We start from the raw sequence: 19,959 nt of genomic DNA, 5'->3' as shown, positions 1-19,959 counted from the left end.
TCAGAGTTGTATTAAATAAATAATTGGTGTGGAACTCATAAGAACAATAGATAGGAACCAATGACTTGATAACGATACCTTTTACTTTTTAAAAACTGTTAAAGAAAGAAGGTGTCTGTCTTTATTGCTGCTTAAAATGTTAACAGACAACCATGTATAGTAATACATTAATTATATATCGTTTTGGTAAAGCATCTAGTGAATTGTATAGTATGTAGTAACCCTGTTAATGTCTGCGATAAACATGAGTGACCAAATAAACATACGCTCAGTTATTTTTCTACCAAAAAATCGCTAGGATTATGAATCTTCAACTAAACATGTAATAATTATATTGATTATGAAAATAATCAATAATTACAGTGAGAGAGTGTGTAAAATTAAGATACACCACCTTTCTTTCCCCCCCTATACCAGTTAGCACAAAAGGATAAATGTATGCACTACATAAAGACATGTATCATGCAAAAATTCAAAGGGGAAATGTCAAAAACCAAAAGGAAAAATTGACAGTAGAAATAGATAATTGAGTAAAATACCTGGCAAAAAAGTCGTTTTGCGTTCATTCCAAGCAATATTTAGTCAAACGATATCTTACCAATTTCATATTGAAATGAACTTAATTGAAAGTAACTATATAGAAATGTTTTACTTGTTCCGACATATCAAATAATAAGTATACGAAGCAATATAGCTAATTACTCGGAAATGCAGGTCTGCCAGATGGTTTCCTTAAGTAAAAAGTTTCCTTTCCTTAATGTATCTTAAAATGTTAATATTCACTTAACTAAAATTGAAGCAATGGTTTTAGAAAAATCGTCAGCAAATCAATAGCTATAATTAAAACAGATTGAAGATTATAATTAGTTTTGCCGATCCATTAGCTTTAAACTCCTGTAAATCTATTACAAATTTCATATCCGCTTACAGTGTTTAAAACACTAGACACACATGTCGCTCGCCGAGGGGTCTAATAGAAAAAAGAAGCAAATTGGTTAAAACTAATGGCATCACATAATTCAATCTTAAGATCATGACAATACCTTGTCATAGGAAAAAGACGTGTGTCTTCTTTACATCTTTTAATTGTCAGGACATTAAATCTCCCAATACAAGAACGATAATAATTTAGCTGTAATGGGTGATCGTATAAAATTGCTTGTGGAAGCTGGCGGCGCTTAATCCGTAATGATGCTAATGCTTGTAATGGCTAAGACAAAACGGCTTGTCTATTACTTAAATTTCTAAGATGAAACGTTGTTCGATCTTGATGAAAGTAAATGGAAATGAGTTTTTCCGGAGATATCAACTATCAATTGACAATTAAAGTCATTATTGGTTGTCGTTAAGAGGCTCGTAATCTCAGGTGGTATATTGAGAGACCCACTGAAGAGAAAGAATTAATGGAATATTGGATCAAAAGAATTTACCTGTCTTCTTTATTTTATTTCTTCTTAATTTGCATTCAATAAAAAGGTACATTAGTTTTTTGAAAGAAAATTATATTGAAAACCCTCAAACATTATATCATATCATTTTTGTGGCTGATTTAATGTAAACCGGAATGAATAAGACAACCACAATGATAACCCAGTTAATAAATCTCTATGGTTTGATTTTTTCATATTTAACTGTAGCTTTAGAAATTACGCATCAAAAGCTTATTTTTTTTATAATTTTACCATTTTAAGTTTATTTTAGGAAGTATGTGTCTTAATGCTTTAGAAATGTGTTGGAAATAATTTGTGAAAGTATCCTGCATGTTATTACCATGATTGACATTGTCTATTTCGTATATGAATCGGATGCTTATTGCATTGTGAAAATTTGTTTGTTTGTCCATCTGTAGGTCAAATTTTGAAGTAATCGACGACTGCAATTATGACACGATTGTTTATCAGTTGGTACATAAATAACGAACATTTCAAAATAGTTTAATTACCAACAAGTTAAAAATATACAAATAAGAACAATTATGTTACTTAGACTACATTATTTGGTTCACCAGTTTAAGACTGTCTATTTGTTCTAATGATTAATTTGATGTTACCTACTTTTCTATGACTGACAGTCGTAGATAATTGAAACGTATTTATAAGCTTTCAATTTTAAGTTTGCTTCAAATAGGTTGCTAATCCCAATTAACCTTCGTTAGATACATTCAGAGTTACCATTTGTACAGAAAAAAGTCTCCATTCAATCAATTCTCGGTTTTTAAAATACGTTCATATATAAAAGCTTGTCTTTCCATTTTTTCATTTTTTTTTTTCAAATATATTTTTGAAACATTGATCATGGAGAAAAGAACCTTGAAAATTGTTTCTCTCAATCTTAACTAATTGCAATATTTAAAAAATCTTTCAACTCTCATTTTGTAATCTGAAGTTAAGTTTTTCTTATGTTATTTAGGTTTCCCGTATATTGCTTCAACATTTACATTTATATGTTTAGTTACCTGTAAACCCAGACAACTTAAATTTTACGTGTTTGTTTCTTTAAAAAACAAAAAACTATGTTTGCTGTAATATACAAAACTAATTCCTTTTGCAAAAACTTAACCTGAAAATATTTTGATAAAATTTCCGAAAATTTAACGCTTTTTTTTACATTAATAAGAAGCACGAACGTTTCAGTGTTACTTTCATTTCTCTTTCTGTAGTAATAAATTTAAAAAATTTTAAAAAAAATATTAAAACAATAATATAGACCATAGAAGCGATTTATAAATATAAAATTAGGGTCTTCAACATTAAACAATTTTCATCTCCTTCAGGTTTTGTTCTTTAATTTACATTTAGATTTTGATATCGTTATCGAATATTCAAGATTTGAACAACGGTTAACTACTGATGGTTGTAATTTAACTCCACCTTTTTCAAACAGACAAATAGGAATATATTATAAATAAATTCCAAGTAATATATGAAGCGAATACAATATCAAAACCTTCAAACATTGGAACCTTATTTGGTGTCACTTCTTCAATATGAGGGAGACTATCCTATTAAGTGCCAGTCTGCCTAAGAATCAGGCAGTGGTGAAAACATGATCAAAAAACCCCACTCAATTTGACATTGATTTTAGATCATAATATGTAGTTATGCACAAAAATAACATTCATTTCTGTTTTCTGCTCTGGTAATAGAAGATACAATTTTGTTGAAATGCACTAGAAATTAACGAATAAGGGGAGATAATTCTGTAATTTGCTATCATTCTAACCAATTTTCTAACCAAGTTATTTGATATTACCAGACACACACAAACGAAAGACTAATACTTTTTAACTCAGGATGATGGTTAGTATTAAATAGCATGATTAGCTCGGTGGGTTTTTTCTTATCATGTTTTAATTTTTACCTAAATTGCCTGATTCTTACAAAGACTGGCACTTAAGTATCAGCGACGCTCAAAGTGTATAGACAATATAATTTGTAAACATTACGCTAGGATTTCTAATGTTAAGGAAAATTTGATTTACCTTTAACCTAGAGATTCCAACGAAGTTTAATTTATTGCTCAAATGATTGATTGCTTAATTAACGTACTATCAAAATGGGGTACGGACGATACTACGGCTTCAACTGATAGTTTTGGGTGAGTTTGATCGGGCCAGAAGTTTGACCTTGCAACAAGTCAGGTACAAACCCTTTGAGAGTTCTAACAAGGCTCACTTGATGTACAGGTGATTCATCATACCTATGGTATCGGATTTAACATCCCCATTCCTACCGTACATGCGCAGTTTTTAAAACACATGTTTTAAGTAGTTATACACATTCATTTAAGTATAAACAAATATCGATAAGGTGTACGTAAGACAAAGAGCAAAAAGTCAAATCAGTGAAAAAAAATGAACCCCGAGGAAAATTCAAAATGGAAAATCCTTGAAAAAAATGACAAAATTAAAAGCTAAAACACATCAAACAATGGACACCAACTGTCCTATTCCGGACTTGGTACAGGCATTTTCTTATAGCTAGCTTTCTTATAGGTTAACTACTGATAGTTCTAATTTAACTCCACCTTTTTCAAACAGACAAATAGGAATATATTATAAATAAACTCCAATTAATATATGAACTACAACTCTCACTTGAAAAAACGATTTGTTAACATGTTTTTATGGTCTGTAATACAAAACAAGCATGCAAACGTCAGGCTAGACACTTAAACGTCCGCACATCTTCTTTCATTAGTGAACTGAACAAACAAACAGAAATATACAGAATTCTAAAATTACTATGATTGGCACTCGCATAATCACACAATTTGATAAACAACTATGGTAAGCAAGATTTAACTGGGTTTAAAGCATAGATCCCCAACAAGTTCGTGATAAGAGTGGGAAAAAAATCCAAAATGTATCATATCATTTTCTCATCAAACATAAACATAATCTCTAAATTTAGTCATCAGTCTTATTATGCAACATGACTTGTTGTATCTGTGCAAAGGTGTATCGTTTATAACATTCTACTTAAGAAAATGCCTGTACCAAGTCAGGAATATGACTGTTGTAATACATTCGTTTGATGTGTTTGAGCTTTTGATTTTGCGCTTTAATTAGGGACTTTTCGTTTTGAATTTTCCTCGGAGTTCAGTATTTTTGTTATTTTACTTTTTATTATTATCTGCTCCACGCTGGCTGTCTTGTACGGTATCGTCAAACTTTAATTATTCATCTTAACTATCTATTATTTTTCAATAAACTTTCAAAATATCGACCTGTCTCAAACTCCCCCTTTATTCTATCCGCCATATTAGATTATTCTATCGATGAAGTCGTTACATAACCTCTTCAAATAATAAAACTACAAAAATACACAAAACTAGCCATGCACATAAATTATTAGAACCATTTATGTTTGCGCTCTAAATATATAATTTAAGCACCTTTCAGAGAAATTGTATACCGATAAGTGATTGGCCTTGCAATGGGAACTCACTGTGCTTCTCTTATGGCAGTTTAATTACTGCAAAACAGCTTTATATAGACACAACAAAACACCAATTTATAGGTATGGTAATCAATGCGAACAGACAATTTTTGAAATTTGTACCTGTTATGACCGTTTGTTTAGTTCACACATCATTTTCAATAAAATGTAATTTTATGCGACTGTCATACAAGTTAGAGGTTGAGCTGGTTATAAATCAGGTGTAATCCACCATTTTCTATATACGACAATGCCTGTATTAAGTCATGAATATGACAGTTGTTATCCATTCGTTTGATGTGTGAGCTTTTATTTTTGCTATTTGATTAGGGACTTTCTGTTTTGAATTTTTCTCGGCGTTCGGTAAGTTTGTAATTGTACATTTTAAGATGCAAACTATTATCTGTAGTGAACTCAAGAAATTAAATAAAAACCAAACATTAATCTAAATCTGACATGAAAGAAACACGGTAGTGTTTTAATTTTTTTTTTAACTTTTAATTAATATGAAACCATTAGGGAAAGACAGTATCATTTATATTTCATGTCAGCAAAAATGCACTTACTACTTGGCTGGTGATATCCTCGACATCGACCTTTGGAATGTACAAACTCTTCAAAGAAACCATGCGTATGATATAATACGTCAGACGCGCGTTTCGTCTATATAGCTCTTTTTGGTGTCGCTCGATTCAAAGCAGCGGGAAGACCAAACTGCAATAACGAAGTTGGAGAGTATTGAAAACCAGAATATTCAAAATGAAGTGACAAATTTGATTACTATATTTTATCAAAAACTCTCACTTCCAAGAAATGTTAGAAAACAGAAATTTCTAAAACATGAAAAACTGGGCATGGACAATTCGAAAAATACCATACCGTTGTGGTATTATTATTATGTTGATATTGACATTTTTGCGAGAAATGAGAAACATAAGATTTATATTCAACTCAGACACTTTACAACATCCGGAAGTGTTGTTGTAGACCTAAAAAAATTTCATATGTAAAACATTTGGCAGTATTTAGAAAAAATGATTACTAGTAGGCTGAGGGTAGCACATATAAAAGCGGCAATCCAATACTTTCAAGTTGACATGGTTTAATGTATATAGGTCTCGATTAGTGTCTCCAGTTAGAGTGGCTAATGCATTCGCTGTTGTTTATCTTTTATAATAATATTGTCTATGATTCATATGTATGTACATAAGGTGAGACTGTAATAAAGTACTTGTCTTGTCTCTGTAGAAAATGTATTTCAAATGGGACAGCCCATCCTTATCGATCCTTTCAAAAACTTAATAAGCATTTAAGCATAAAAGGTTACCATTACAACGATTTCATTAGATATTCAAATATTATTTTTATGTGTATTAAAATTGATTTTGTTATCAGTAAATTAAAACATAATATTGTTGTTATTTACACATTTAAGTATGTTGATACCTGTATTTTGGTATTGCGCAAGGTTTTGCTCAGAATGTTTTTCTGTTTTGTATTTATCTGATGAGTTAAGCTCTTTTCAAAAGATTTTCATAGTTTGCTAATAGCATGTGTCATACTGTTACGCATCTGTATCAGGATATAGGAGGGTTTGGCGCCCACTAACATGTTCAAACCTCACACATTATGTATGTGCCTGTCAAAAGTCAGAAGCATGTTGTTTAGTGGTTGTTGTATGCGGCTGTATATCGTATAAATATTTCGATTATTGTTTTTTTTTACATAAATCAGGCCGTTATTTTTCTCGTTTAAACATTTGTCATTTCGGGGCTTTTAATAGCTGACTATGCGGTATCGAGGTTTTTTCATTTTTTTAGGGCTATACTTTTTTTTTTTTTTTTTTTACTTCTATGTCATTTGGTCTGTGGAGAGTTGTCTCATTGGCAATTATACCACATCGCTTAATCTTTATATAACAAGTATTTCATATCTGAAAATTCAAAATTCAAAAATGAAATGATAACTTGACCCTGTCAGTATACTTCTGAAATCAGACTTAAAACGATTCTTAACAAACATATGAAAGTAAGGAGATGTGGTACAATTGTCAATGAGGGTTCAATTGAAGTGGTTGTAATCAATTATAAGAAACAGTCTTCAACAATGTGAAAAGAACACCCATGGGACAGGCACATACAGAATGTGGCGGGGTACAACACGTTTATGAGCACTCAACCCTTCCCTTACCTGGGACAGTGGGGTCACAGTACAACAGTGCAAACTATAAAAATAAGTTGCAATTAGCTGAATGAGACACAAAAACACCTAACGTATAACATATAGACATCAATCACCGAATTAAGAGTAATCGCAGTTACTGTGAGCTAGTTCAAAGCCAATTACAACAGATAGATAAATCATGTTCTCCAAGACTAAGTATTAATTAGTACATATCCAACGGATTTTGTGCAGTATTCTAATATGACGTGCTTCTTTCGCTTTATGAATAAACCCATGCTCTAAATCCAATAATTTTTTTCTGCACATGCGTACATATTGACTACTGCAAAATAATGAATTTAATCAAATTGGCATGCATTTAATATATTTCATTAACTTAAAACACTTCCAAACTCTTAAATGATGCACATGTTGTTACTAATTCATTTATTATGACTGTAATATGTTGCATTCCGAAATTGACATAATTGACCTAGATACGACAACTGTTCATGCTGGCTGTTCAAAAACTCCTCCCTCTGGAAAATCACAGTGCCAGCTGTTTGCTTCTTTGCAAACAAAAAAGGGAGGTTCATGGAAGAGCCAATGCAATCGCTTTACCCTTATACACATCGGACATAGAAATTACCTTAATTGTCCTAATCAGAATCGAAATAATTGATGCAAGCTATACTTTATTGGTTGTTTTAACATGGGTAGGCATTATATTCGTGTTATTTTTTCCCTCACTATCGCTCGGGCAAAAATAATCACGAATATAATGCCTACCCATGTTAAAACAACCAATAAAGTATAGCTTGCATCAATTATTTCTTAAGCAAAATATCTGACTATTTGGGCTTCCTATTTAAATGTTTTATTCGTCAACTACGGTTACACTTTTATCCCATAAATTTACAATGTATAACAATTACGATAACTATGACAGAAAATTATGTCGTAATTAATCCCTTAAGATTTAACACTATTTTATAAAATAAAGATATGAAGTACCTAAAGAAATAAACAGTTCTCCCTGATACAGACTAAATTATTTCAAACGAATGCCACATCCTCATTTTTTACGGAGATGTTTAACCGTTCCAGGAAAATTAGAAACGACCCTGGTAAACTCTTCGATCATTCAAGTAAACTTATTCTAAAGGTAACCCACTGTCATTACATCTTTGAATATTGTTTTTATTGGTATTAATATTGATTTTGTTACCAGTAAATAAAAAGCAAACTAAATATATTATTATATACATATGCACTTTCATGAATCTACAATCTGTCGACCGTCACGTATATTGGCAATGCACAAGGTCATGTTTTTTCTCTGACTGTTTAGGCCGTCTTTTCACTTAATCCATTGGATGTTGGATGTGAATTGATTGATAATTTAGTCTTAGATGCATGTTTTCTTCTATACCAGTTGTTATTGGCTTTGAACTAGCTTCAAGTAACTGCGACTACTCTCGTATCTGTACTTGTGTTTTTGTTGTTGTTTGGATGTACAAGTACCCTGTCACGTACACATGTTTTGTAATATGTATTTTTATTTGTATACATCTAATGAGTTAAGCCTTTTTCAACTGATTTTTATAGTTTTTATAGTTTGTTATTATGTTTAAATGTTACACAACTCTCCCAAGTTAGCTATAAGGGTTGAGATCCCGCCAACATGTTTTTTTTAATACGCATACTCATATAATTTTAAGAAGTTGGTCAAGTTTATTAGATACAAATGAAAATTAAAAATCAACATAACCAAAATTTCGAATTTATATAATAATTTCAATTGTAAATGAATAAAAAAAAACATTATAAATAATTTAACTATTAGAAAAAGTCACATTAATTTAATGTGTTAATCTCCTGTATTTAACATGAAATTTATTTTGCGCGCCGAAATTACGAATATTTAGGAACTTTACTACAAATATGGTCAAAGATCATGGACAGAAATTATTAAAAAAAAATCCGTTGGAAATACATTGAGAAAATATAATAAAAACGTGTCGAAACCTAAGCTAATGCAAAAATTTATTTGTAGCTTTGTTACTGAGTCTCTAAGAATACCAGTTGTTGATATCCCCCGATTATTATGTAGGGTTGATGATATAATTGGTAAAGATGCAAGTGTGTACAAATTATTATGTGAATTTGGCATATTATTAGAAATTTTGACACGCATAATTGAAGCTGCACATTGGAAAACAGAAGGATTTTCATTGCATCGGCTGCCGCAAAACAAGCAAGCTTTTCTCCTACTGAGATGCAAATGCAAAGGAACATGCATGAACAAAACATGTAATGTAAAAATCGGACGTTCCTTGCGGCAGAAAGTGTCACCCTGGGTGAGAGTGCCAAAATAGGATTCAGATAGACAATTTGATAAATATTTCGTTTCAGTTAATTGAATGTTCACTTAATTATTCACTTTATTGATCTAATTGGAATAATATTAATTTTTTAAACTTTTTTTAAAAAGATTTTGATAAATGTTTTTAAAAGTAACCCATATGGTCAAAATATATATATGGCCCAGCTCGTGTAGAATGGTAACGGACTTATCGGGTGTTTATCGGCGTTTCCGCACTAATCGGGTTCGGCAACGGACTTATCACGTTTTGTTTTCAGACAGTGTGACACAAAATGAGCCAAATAGACGAAAAGAAGTCGTTAGTGTTTATGTTTATATGATCACGGAAGGCACCGCTGATTTAACTTTGCATTTTTTTTTTCATTTTGCTTCGGTACCACTCTTGTCTTTCAAAAAGCTCCACACTAAAGATTCAAGATTCAAGATTCAAAGTTTTATTTAGAGTCGATATTCAATAAACTACATAACACAAGCTCTAGTGAGCTTTTCAAACAGGACAACAGGCCGACCACAGCTACTAATGGTGTGTTTTTCGTTCAAATACACATTACATTACAATGTGGACTTTTCGTGCTGCTTTATTTCAAACAAAATACATATTAGAACCATTTGTATGCTTCAAAAACTTAAAATATCGTATATTAAAGCTTTATCAAAATTGCTTGGCAGCGGACTAATCGCGTTTCCCTAAAATGGCGTGTTTTTTTGCACCGAACTGTTGAGGTTTATTCAGCACAGGACTTATTGTGTTTTTAATGTTTTACCAGGGAAAAAATTATGTTTTCGTATATTTTGTTTGTTTGGGAAAAGAAAAATAAAAGATTTTAATAACCCCATGTATTTGAGCATGGTACGTGTATGGTCGGACCGTATACACATATGGTCCGCACCGTACGCGTGCGGTCCAAATACTCATATGGCCTGTAACATTCACATTGGCCAGGATGACCACATTAAACTGCCTGTTAACTGATATCAATAAGGAAAAGTTTCCAATTCATAGTTCTTCTTTAAACATTTTAAACAATGTCTTGTTGGTTACTTTTGATTACAAGCATTAAAAAGAAGAAACAATAAGGTTAACTAAAAGTAAAACATCGCGTCTATAAAATCTAACTATTGATTAAAGACCAAAATGCAAGTTGAACTTAATCAATTGTTGGGAAGCTGCATAAAATATACTTGCATAATTTCATTAGAATTTAAAAGGCTAATTCTTATTAAACTGATGCAATTTTCAATCGCATTTCTTGTTATGATTTTAAAAACACACCGCAAAAAGTTTCTTTTTTCTTATTATCAAAAAAGTCTGTAAGGGTTTGCGACACAAATGAACAATTTTAGCACACATACACACATATTTGCTTTTATCTGATTTTATTCACTTTTTACCGCCCCCCCCCCCCCCCCACCCCCCAAAAAAATAGAAATAAAATTTAAATAAACTAAACACGATTCAGTTAACATGCAAGCTAATTTAAGATATTACCTTTGCCTTCAATGTACACACTCAATGCAATAGGCTGTAAATGATTACAGCGATTGGCATGTTCCATAGTGCCTCAAACTTTAAAATATAAAAATAGAAGATGTGGTATGATTGCCAATGAGACAACTCTCAGCAAGAGACCAATGACATAGAAATTAACAGCTATAGATCATCGTACGGTCTTAAACTGTAAGAATAGACAAAGTGTGCATACTACATTACAATCTATAATATTGTTTTATTGTACAGTAGTCGTTTCGTGTCATCAATATATTTTCTGTTTTGAGTTCAATTTCAATATTTACTTCTAGTAGTCATTTATTCATTAAGTTCTGGTATCATTATTTATCAGTTTGTCCTTTTATTATGGTTAAAATATTCACAACCGCAACCAAACAATTTAAAAAAAACCTGAAAAAATGTCTTTATTAATCTGTTTGTGTGAGAGTTAATTTAGTTTGATGGATAAATGGTGTTATATTGTGGGGAGTGAATTGTCATTGTCACTAAAAGTCCCTTCTTTTTTAAAAGAATTATTTTTGGAAAAGAGTTAAGCTTCCGATTAACAGTTTTATACGCAACACTCAACACTTTTCAGGAAAAGTAAAGCACATGTACAAGATGTTGGTTGATATATGAAGTTCAAATTTAAGCAATATTACGCAAATAATGAATCTTCTAGAACTCGCTGACTTCAGACACAACACGTTTTTTTTTCAGTTTTATGCAATTGCTCTTAACGGAAAGTCAATGTTGTTATACACCAACGTGATAGCATTTATGATTTATTACCATGGCAATGTTATATATATACTTAGTTTGGTACACATAAGAACAGGAACAATAAACAAACGGTTTATTTTTTGCAGACGCCATCTATGAAATGACAATACTCAATGCAGCAATTTGTCAAGATCTGGCGAAATGTCGACACAACAAATGAAGAAAATAAAAACAAATTTGAAAACCTTTTACTAGCACTAAATTGTCTTTGAAAAACAAAGCTTTTTAAACTGCTTTTGAAGAATTTCAGGTTGAAAATCAGATAATATGTATTAAAATTGGTGGCAGAAAAAGTCACCAGCACAAAACTTCGAAAATGTCATACCACTGCTTCTTGTTGTTTCTGAACACATCTATTTAAACACAAATGCAATATTATGGTTTACTTGACACACAACCACATACTTAATATTCAAAGAAAGGCTGAAAATACCATAGGATATTTCAAACTCAAAGTTGAAGACAAACTGACAATGCAATGACAAAGCACGAAAAACACCAAAAAGACAAGCAACAGTCTACAAACAAAAGATAGAAAACTGGACTGAAGAACACGAACCCCACAAAAAACGGAGGGATGAATCTCTGGTAAATGTTTCAAAAAATACCATACATCTGTTACAAAAAAAAAAAACTAACACAAAATTGAAAATGAGGAGATATGACACTATTGCCATTAAGGCAACTATCCAACCAAAGTTCAAATGGAATGAATGTTAACAATTATAGGCAATCGTTTGGCCTTTAACAATGAGGAAAACCCAGAGAGAGAGAGCGAGAGAGGTCAAAATGGTGGTGATGTCAAAATTTATTGTATCTCTATGTTTACAACAGTATCTGAAATATAAAAATATTCATAGAATTTCTTGTCTGTTTGCTTTTGCCACAGGTCTTTACGATTATTACTTTAATTCGTCTGTCTGTCTGTCTGTCTATTTATTCATTCATTCTTCTGAAGACTGAAATAGGGACAAGGAATGCAATGAAATAGAATATAACAATTAACAATTTTAATTAAATAAAAAAATATTGCACAACAGTTGAATGATAAGGAATAAATAATGAATCCCAATTCAATACATTAAGCATACACATTGTGTAAATATCTCCTTTGGAACTTGTTTTATCAGTCACAAAAAGGTATCCTATATATATACACATACATTTGAAGACAAAAATATCGTTTCGATCATAATTTTTTCTAAACTCAAAATGAAACACTTCATGAAAAGGTTAAAAAAACATGTTTCTAAAAAATCATTCGAAAAATTACAACAGAAACGTTAAATTATTACGGAATAAGCACAATTAACAGTCTTTTTCATACAATGCCCGACATTGATGAACGAACGGATGGGTTCATCTGTGAAAAACCAGCAGACAAATATAATGGTTCACAATAGTTCACATGTGGTAATGACGTACTGAGACAACTTCTGTTTGCTTCCGGTACTTGCGCAGAATCTTGTGTTTCGTGGTACAGCACAGGTACTCGGATGAATCTATGAGAATTAGCAACATGTGACATATTTGCTGCTTCTAATTCGGCTGATATCTGTCGCTTCCATTTATTTCGACGGTTCTGAAACCATATTTTGACTTGTGTTTCTGTAAGTTGTAAAGAAGATGCCAATCCTGCTCTCTCTGAACTTGACAGATAACGTTTCATATCAAACGTTGATTCTAACTGAAAAACTTGACTTCGGGAAAATACTGTCCTGGTCTTTTTCTTTCGTCTGTTCTTTCTGTCGTCGTCATTTAAGTCTGCAGACATTGAATCATCGTGTTTTTGTCCATCGTCTGATCCGTCGCAGCATATGTCATCGTCCTGATCGACAGACACTGAATCGTCTTCTTTTGTATTTTTTTCATGCGTGATGCACGTATCCGGGCTACGAGATCTTTTGAATGGAAATAAATCCTTATCATGTGGGCCAGTTTTCATGCCAAGTCCCAATGAATCTGAAAATACAAATATAAATGTTTATTATAGTTACTGTATACAAATGTATAAAATATGAAGTGATTGCAACCATTGACGAAAGGAAACGGATTTAAGCAACAAGCGATGTCACTGCGTGGTCTTCAACAAAGAGCAAATCCATACAGTATAGCAAGCTATAAAATTTGAAACAATTCAAATAAGAAATTTAAAGATCGGATTTATTATACAGCAATAAACGAATAACTAGAATTTTAAACCACAACCAACGACGATAACTGAATTTCACGGTCTAATTTTCATTGGAAGAACTATCCAAGTCGGCAAGTCCCTTACCAAATAGCAAAATCAAATGCTCAAACACAAAAAATGTCATATTCCTGACTTTGGAACAGGCACAAAACAGGCATATTGTAATACTTATATACCAAACTAATTTCACCAAACCAGAAGACACGACGATTGAACCAACAGAGATTAATAAAAAAAACACTAATAATTGAAGCTTTTGTAACGATTAACTGGCTTTATAAAGTGTGATCTTCAATTCAAAGCAATGTCTGCACAAGTGATATACCGAAAAAATTGCATAGGAAACAACTGAAATACTTAAAGGATCTCCGTACTTCTTCTTTTTTAAAACTTTTTTAAACGTTTTTTTTTAATTCAACACATTGTTGCTGACGTGAAATAAAATTGAGAATGGAAATTTGGAATGTGTCAAAGAGAAAACAACCCGACCACAGCACAGACAACAGTAGAAGGTCACCAACAGGTCTTCAATGCAGCGAGAAATTCCAGCACCCGGAGGCGTCCTTCAAATAGCATAGATGCTAACAGGTTTCTTTTCGTTACGAACAAAATTCTACATCTTGACTTCATCAAAATGTTTGCAAAGACCCATGGACAAAGAGAAAGGAAAGATTTGATAATGGGTGAATGGTATCGTTGTTAATTAGAACCCACATATGTTATCAACCTAAAGTATAACATTATTGACGATTTGATGGATACTTTTAATTAGATGTAATTGAGGGTTTTGTTTTGGCTTTGCTTTTGAGATTTGAGTCTTGTAACAATAGCTTAACATGCTAGTTGAAGCTCGGCTTCGTTTTTCTTTCCTTTCTATCAATTCATTTTGTTTTTCTTTAGAATTCCAAATCACTGTCATTATCTTTTCAATAAAATTCATCTGGCGGCTAATGAGATGTTAAGATGATGTCGATTTTACGCTGGTGAATTCCCAGTCGCATGTCGACCCGATATTCAAGAGATATAAATTTTGTGATCCGTGATTAATTCGCCATATTCATCAAAAATAAGAGGATTGTACATAAACGCACAAAAGGGTTGAAGTGGCTTTTGAGTGAATTATGTGAGTGTAATAGTCATTTAGGCTTCATCTCCCTCTTGACAGTTTGAAGCATATTTTAAGAGCAATTTATTGACTTAAGAGCTGCTCCACTATGTGTGGTATTATTAGTCAAAGAGGAAAATTATTCAAATGAATAACTATCAAATAAGATTTGTAGGTTTTAATGAAAACACTCAATTTGTAACGGTATGTCGCAAATCCTTTTGACACATGCATCAAGTTCGTTCTATCTCTTAAAAGCCTAAATTTCTTTTATACTATGACTGTTTAATTTCTATTTAGAGGTTTATTGTTTTGAAAAGGTAATGAAAGGATAATACGTTAAGATTGTTTCAGTTCAATGCTTTACCCCATCAGCCATTATCGTTTTAATATAAAAGATTTAGAGTTTTTGCTATTTTATTTTTTTTATCAAAAAAATCATAGGATAAGATTAATCTAACTAAATACCAACAAAAAAAAATTAAAAACTAAACAAGCCTGATTTAATCACATTTAGTAATTGTGTGTTCACAAAACGTTAATAATAACTTCCCTATGTATTGTATTGTAAAAAGTAATTGTAGCAAGTTATAAAACTGTGGTCAATTAATTTGTTTTTCGTCAATTACTCATCGTTTCAAGATTGGTTAACTTGCATTCTCTTCGACGTTAATATAAAATGTTTCCGTTTGCAGAAACATACTTTTTGTGCATTTCAGATTTTCTACAAATTGTTATATAATGTAAAAACGACAATTTTCAGTATATCTTTAACGAAGTAGAGTCTTAAATCGGGTCGAGCACGTTACCAGGCGAAATTAACAATGGAAAAGTATATTAAGAAGAAAGGGAAAAGAAACGAAAAGAGAACTATAGTAAAGAGTCTGATTAATTTCATTAAAACTGTTTCCTCCCATTAACTGTTCTCGTCCCGCAGAAATGTGGACATTAAATTCTTAGACCGTTGACGGGAGAGTGGCACCATTTACATTGTAAAAAAAATGCAAGTTACAGGTCAAAATTTTTATATATTGTATTAATTGTTGATTTGCTCTCGTTCTGAATTTGCTTTAAATATTAGCCACTGAATATTAAGCACAACTAAATACTACAAACCCCCAAAGGACAAGGGTTAGTGAATAAGGCCCTATTTTGTTAATTCAAAAATGTTGGTTGAAAGTAATTCTTAATTGTCAATCAATTGTGGTAAAAAAAAACCTTTATGCATTAAGAAAGTTAAATCTTATCAATGTATTTACTTAGGACTTGAATGTGTGTTACATTCCTCTGAAAATGCATATCTGAATCATTTCATCATGTTGTATTCATGTTATGTCTTAGTGTTAAAGTTGGACCACGCAGTCCTCAAAATTTTCAGAGAAAATGGTATCTAAACCATAGAAAAATAATCTCTTTTTCTGCAATTATTCACACGTTAACGATTAATTATAAATCATCACAATGAAATAGTGATAAGAAAATATCTATAAATAAAACTCGTTTAAGAGATATCAAATTTAGCCTTTTCTTTGTCTTTTACGCCTCAAAATTCCTTATACATTATTGTTTAATTTTTTTAACATACTAATTCTAGGGAAATAGTTAATGGTATACGATAAGGATATAAAACAGACATTCTATTATACCATTTTTGCACTAGTATTGCACCAGTTATGCTTACGTCAATAATAAAAAAAATCAAATGTAAATTGTTTGATATGATGTTCAATTAACAATGACAATAAATAACGACGTTTACCATAATTTGCGAAACGCAATATTTGTAGAGGAACCGGAAAATGCACAACAAACACTGGAGGTTTTTTGTTGCACATTTCTGACATAGTTATCTACAGTGTTTTAACCATTAAGTGACGGTTAGAGATAGAGAAAATAATACCTCGATTTCCCGTTTGATCTTGTTTTCTTACATTAAGAGTAAAGGATGCAAATGAAAAAAAGGAGATTGAGAAATTTTGATTTCATGTGTTGCTTAATATATAAGAGAGAACTAGTCATTTTTTGCGAATCAACAAGTTACTTTTTTTGCAAAGAAAAGGAATCAAACGGAAAGAAATTTCTTATATTAATACAAGGTTAAAAAACAATACTAGACGTACTCCTGTGTTAAGAAATAATAAAACATGAGAACGAAATAGTAATAACTATTTGTAAACTGATAAAAACTATGATTTATCCTTCACGAAACGAAAATATTAAATCTATTCTAATTTCTAAACTGTAGTTTTAGAATTAATAAATTATCAATGTGTATATAAGAACAACTGGAAAAGAATTAACTCAATTATGTCACAAGAAAATGTTCTTTATTTTAGGTTACACCTCCTTCAGGCAAAGCCAACTTTGGACCGATTTAGCTTTTTTCATTTTTAGAGCTTTTATGTTTTAATGACTACTTTTACGGGTTGATGAAGGTTATTTCAGAAAAGAATTTAATGGCATTGAAATAACATTAGTAAACATATTTTGCTCTTTTTGTCATGACTTTCAGTTAATTTATAGGTTGTGTAAACGATAGAAGTCCTAATGCCACTTACGTACTTTATTGACCGCCAATTTTTATATTGAAATATAGCCTCCATGTGCTTTATGCTATTAGCATATATGTCTTGAAATCCAGTCATAAGTCAAAAGAAATATATCCAAAACATACACTGCAGACACAGCGAAAATCGGATTCATTTAATAAAAAACACGTAGACGGTTTGATTCGGTGGCGATTGTCAACATATAGATATAAGAAGATGTGGTATGAGTGCAAATAAGACAACCATCCATCCAAGTCATAATTTGTAAAAGTAAACTATAATAGATCAAAGTACGGTCTTTAACACGGAACATATATATTTTGTTTTAAAGTAATTTTTCAGATAAAATTGAAAATATAAATAAATATCTTTGTAGTGAACTCTTTGATTAAGTATAACCTCAATATCATGATATGTCAACTTTGATCAATTAAATTTTTTTTATTAGTTTTTCTTAATTTGGATGTTATAGTCATGCAATATCGCAATCTGTATAAATTGAGTTTTGAAATGATTATACAATTTAACAAAAAAAATCTTTATATTAAAAAAAACCGTCGCTTATTTTCAGTTCTTTCATTTTTATATAAGCAACAATCAAAAGGAAAATAAATGGTCAAAACAATGAGACTAAAATGATATTACACAATGGTTTCGACGTCTGAGAAAAATAATTGAAAAGAAGTAAATTATTCAAAACCTAGATTTTTTCCAAAATACATTTCAAATTCATGCTAAAATATGTAGATCGTATGACCCAATATCAATTACTACACGGTAATATCATTAACAGTGCCAAGTTTAATGCACTAAGTGCGCATCTCGACAAAACCCACTCCAAACGAAAGAGCTGATATAACAGAAAAGGACTGAAAATTAAAACAAAACACGAACAAAGAAACATATCATTATTTATATATCAATTAGATTCGTTTAAGTCAATTTACTCTTTCAAATATGGTGTACTTTGATATGTAATTTCAATAAAAATCCAAACTTATTATCAAAATGTTTAATATTCATAATGGATTGCTATTGCAGGTTAGTAACACTCTGCGTAGTTGAAAATTTATTAAAGAACCTACAGTAAATAGCATGATTAAAATAACAATATACCAATACTTTCTAGATATATTTTTAGGTTTTTCAAATAATTTGAAAGAGTAGATAAATAAATAGAACAAATAAATGAATAAACAAATAGACAAATAAACAAATAAATAAATAAACAAATACATATATAAATAAATTATTTAATAAATGAACAAACAAACAAATAAATAAATAAATAAAATTGAAAAATAAATAAATAAATAAAATATATAGATAAATAAATTAATTTATCAATAAATAGAAGAATAAATAAACAAATAAAATTAGAAATTAAATTTTTTATAGATAGTTAAATAAATAAAAAAAAATAGATATTTAAAAATTGATAGATAGTTGAATAAATAAAAATAAATAGATAGATAAATGTTACTTACGTTGATAAGTTTCTTGTTGGAAGTGTTGTAACATCTGATGACCTGCAGCATACCACTGGTACCATGTAGATAGTGGATTCAAAAAACATTGCTGTGGTCCAGATAAAACATTTTTAGCTAGATTGTCTGGAAAATCTAATTTTGAAACAATTGCTGGAGCATTCGAACTTTCCTTTTTATTGTTTTCATCACTATTGTCCAATATACTACTTATGCTAAACGATTTTCCAGTCTCCCTTGGTTTTTCGCTTTCAGACATGATTTTCAAAGTTTTTTTTATTGTTGATTTACAATAACACTTTCTGCAATGGCACTATGATGAATTTTTTCTAAACGTTTTGAATGTTTGAAATACAAAACAAATAATTCTACTCAATAAATAAATTACTTGTGTTTTTGACAAACACTGTGGTGTGTATGGTTAGTGCGGAGAAATTGCTTCGAGTAGTTGACTGACAGACAATTAGTGAAAACTACATACATTTAAATTCACTATTAGCGATTACCGATAACATCTTGTTTTAACAATGCAGGGGCTCATATTCCTTAACTTTATAATCAGACCTAAAGCGTGTCTAAAGCGATTCTAATAACTAAACTCCGCCCAAACCATCAATAATTACAGACTCAACTTCGTATCTCCTAAGCTATTGGAGGAAACAAGATACAATAATTATGGTTTTATCCAGTGTTGAAATTTTGTTCTTTGTCGCTTGTATGCTTCATGAGATTTTTATTGCTTAGAAAATCAGTTCTAGATGGTGAAAATACTACAAGTTAGAATTAAAAAACGGTGTACCAAAGCTCTCCAGCTGATAGCCAAATTGTTTAGATTGAATCATTATAATTGTCTTCGTTCTCTT

General features: G+C 30.8%; 1 protein-coding gene across 1 annotated transcript; it reads right to left on the bottom strand.

The window, feature by feature from the left end:
* Window positions 1–12,784: 12,784 nt before the first annotated feature.
* On the bottom strand, window positions 12,785–19,584 carry LOC139518409 (homeobox protein HMX3-like). Its single transcript, XM_071309953.1, has 2 exons — window positions 19,097–19,584; window positions 12,785–13,723 (listed from the first exon to the last, which is right to left on the bottom strand). The coding sequence occupies exons 1-2, from the start codon at window positions 19,353–19,355 to the stop codon at window positions 13,083–13,085; spliced, it is 900 nt and encodes a 299-aa protein (XP_071166054.1). The 5' UTR covers window positions 19,356–19,584; the 3' UTR covers window positions 12,785–13,082.
* Window positions 19,585–19,959: the final 375 nt, after the last annotated feature.

This window comes from Mytilus edulis, chromosome 4, assembly GCF_963676685.1.
Source record: "Mytilus edulis chromosome 4, xbMytEdul2.2, whole genome shotgun sequence".
NCBI lineage: Eukaryota > Metazoa > Mollusca > Bivalvia > Mytilida > Mytilidae > Mytilus > Mytilus edulis.
The sequence above is the reverse complement of the archived record's forward strand: the minus strand, read 5'-3'. Positions and strand labels throughout refer to the sequence as shown.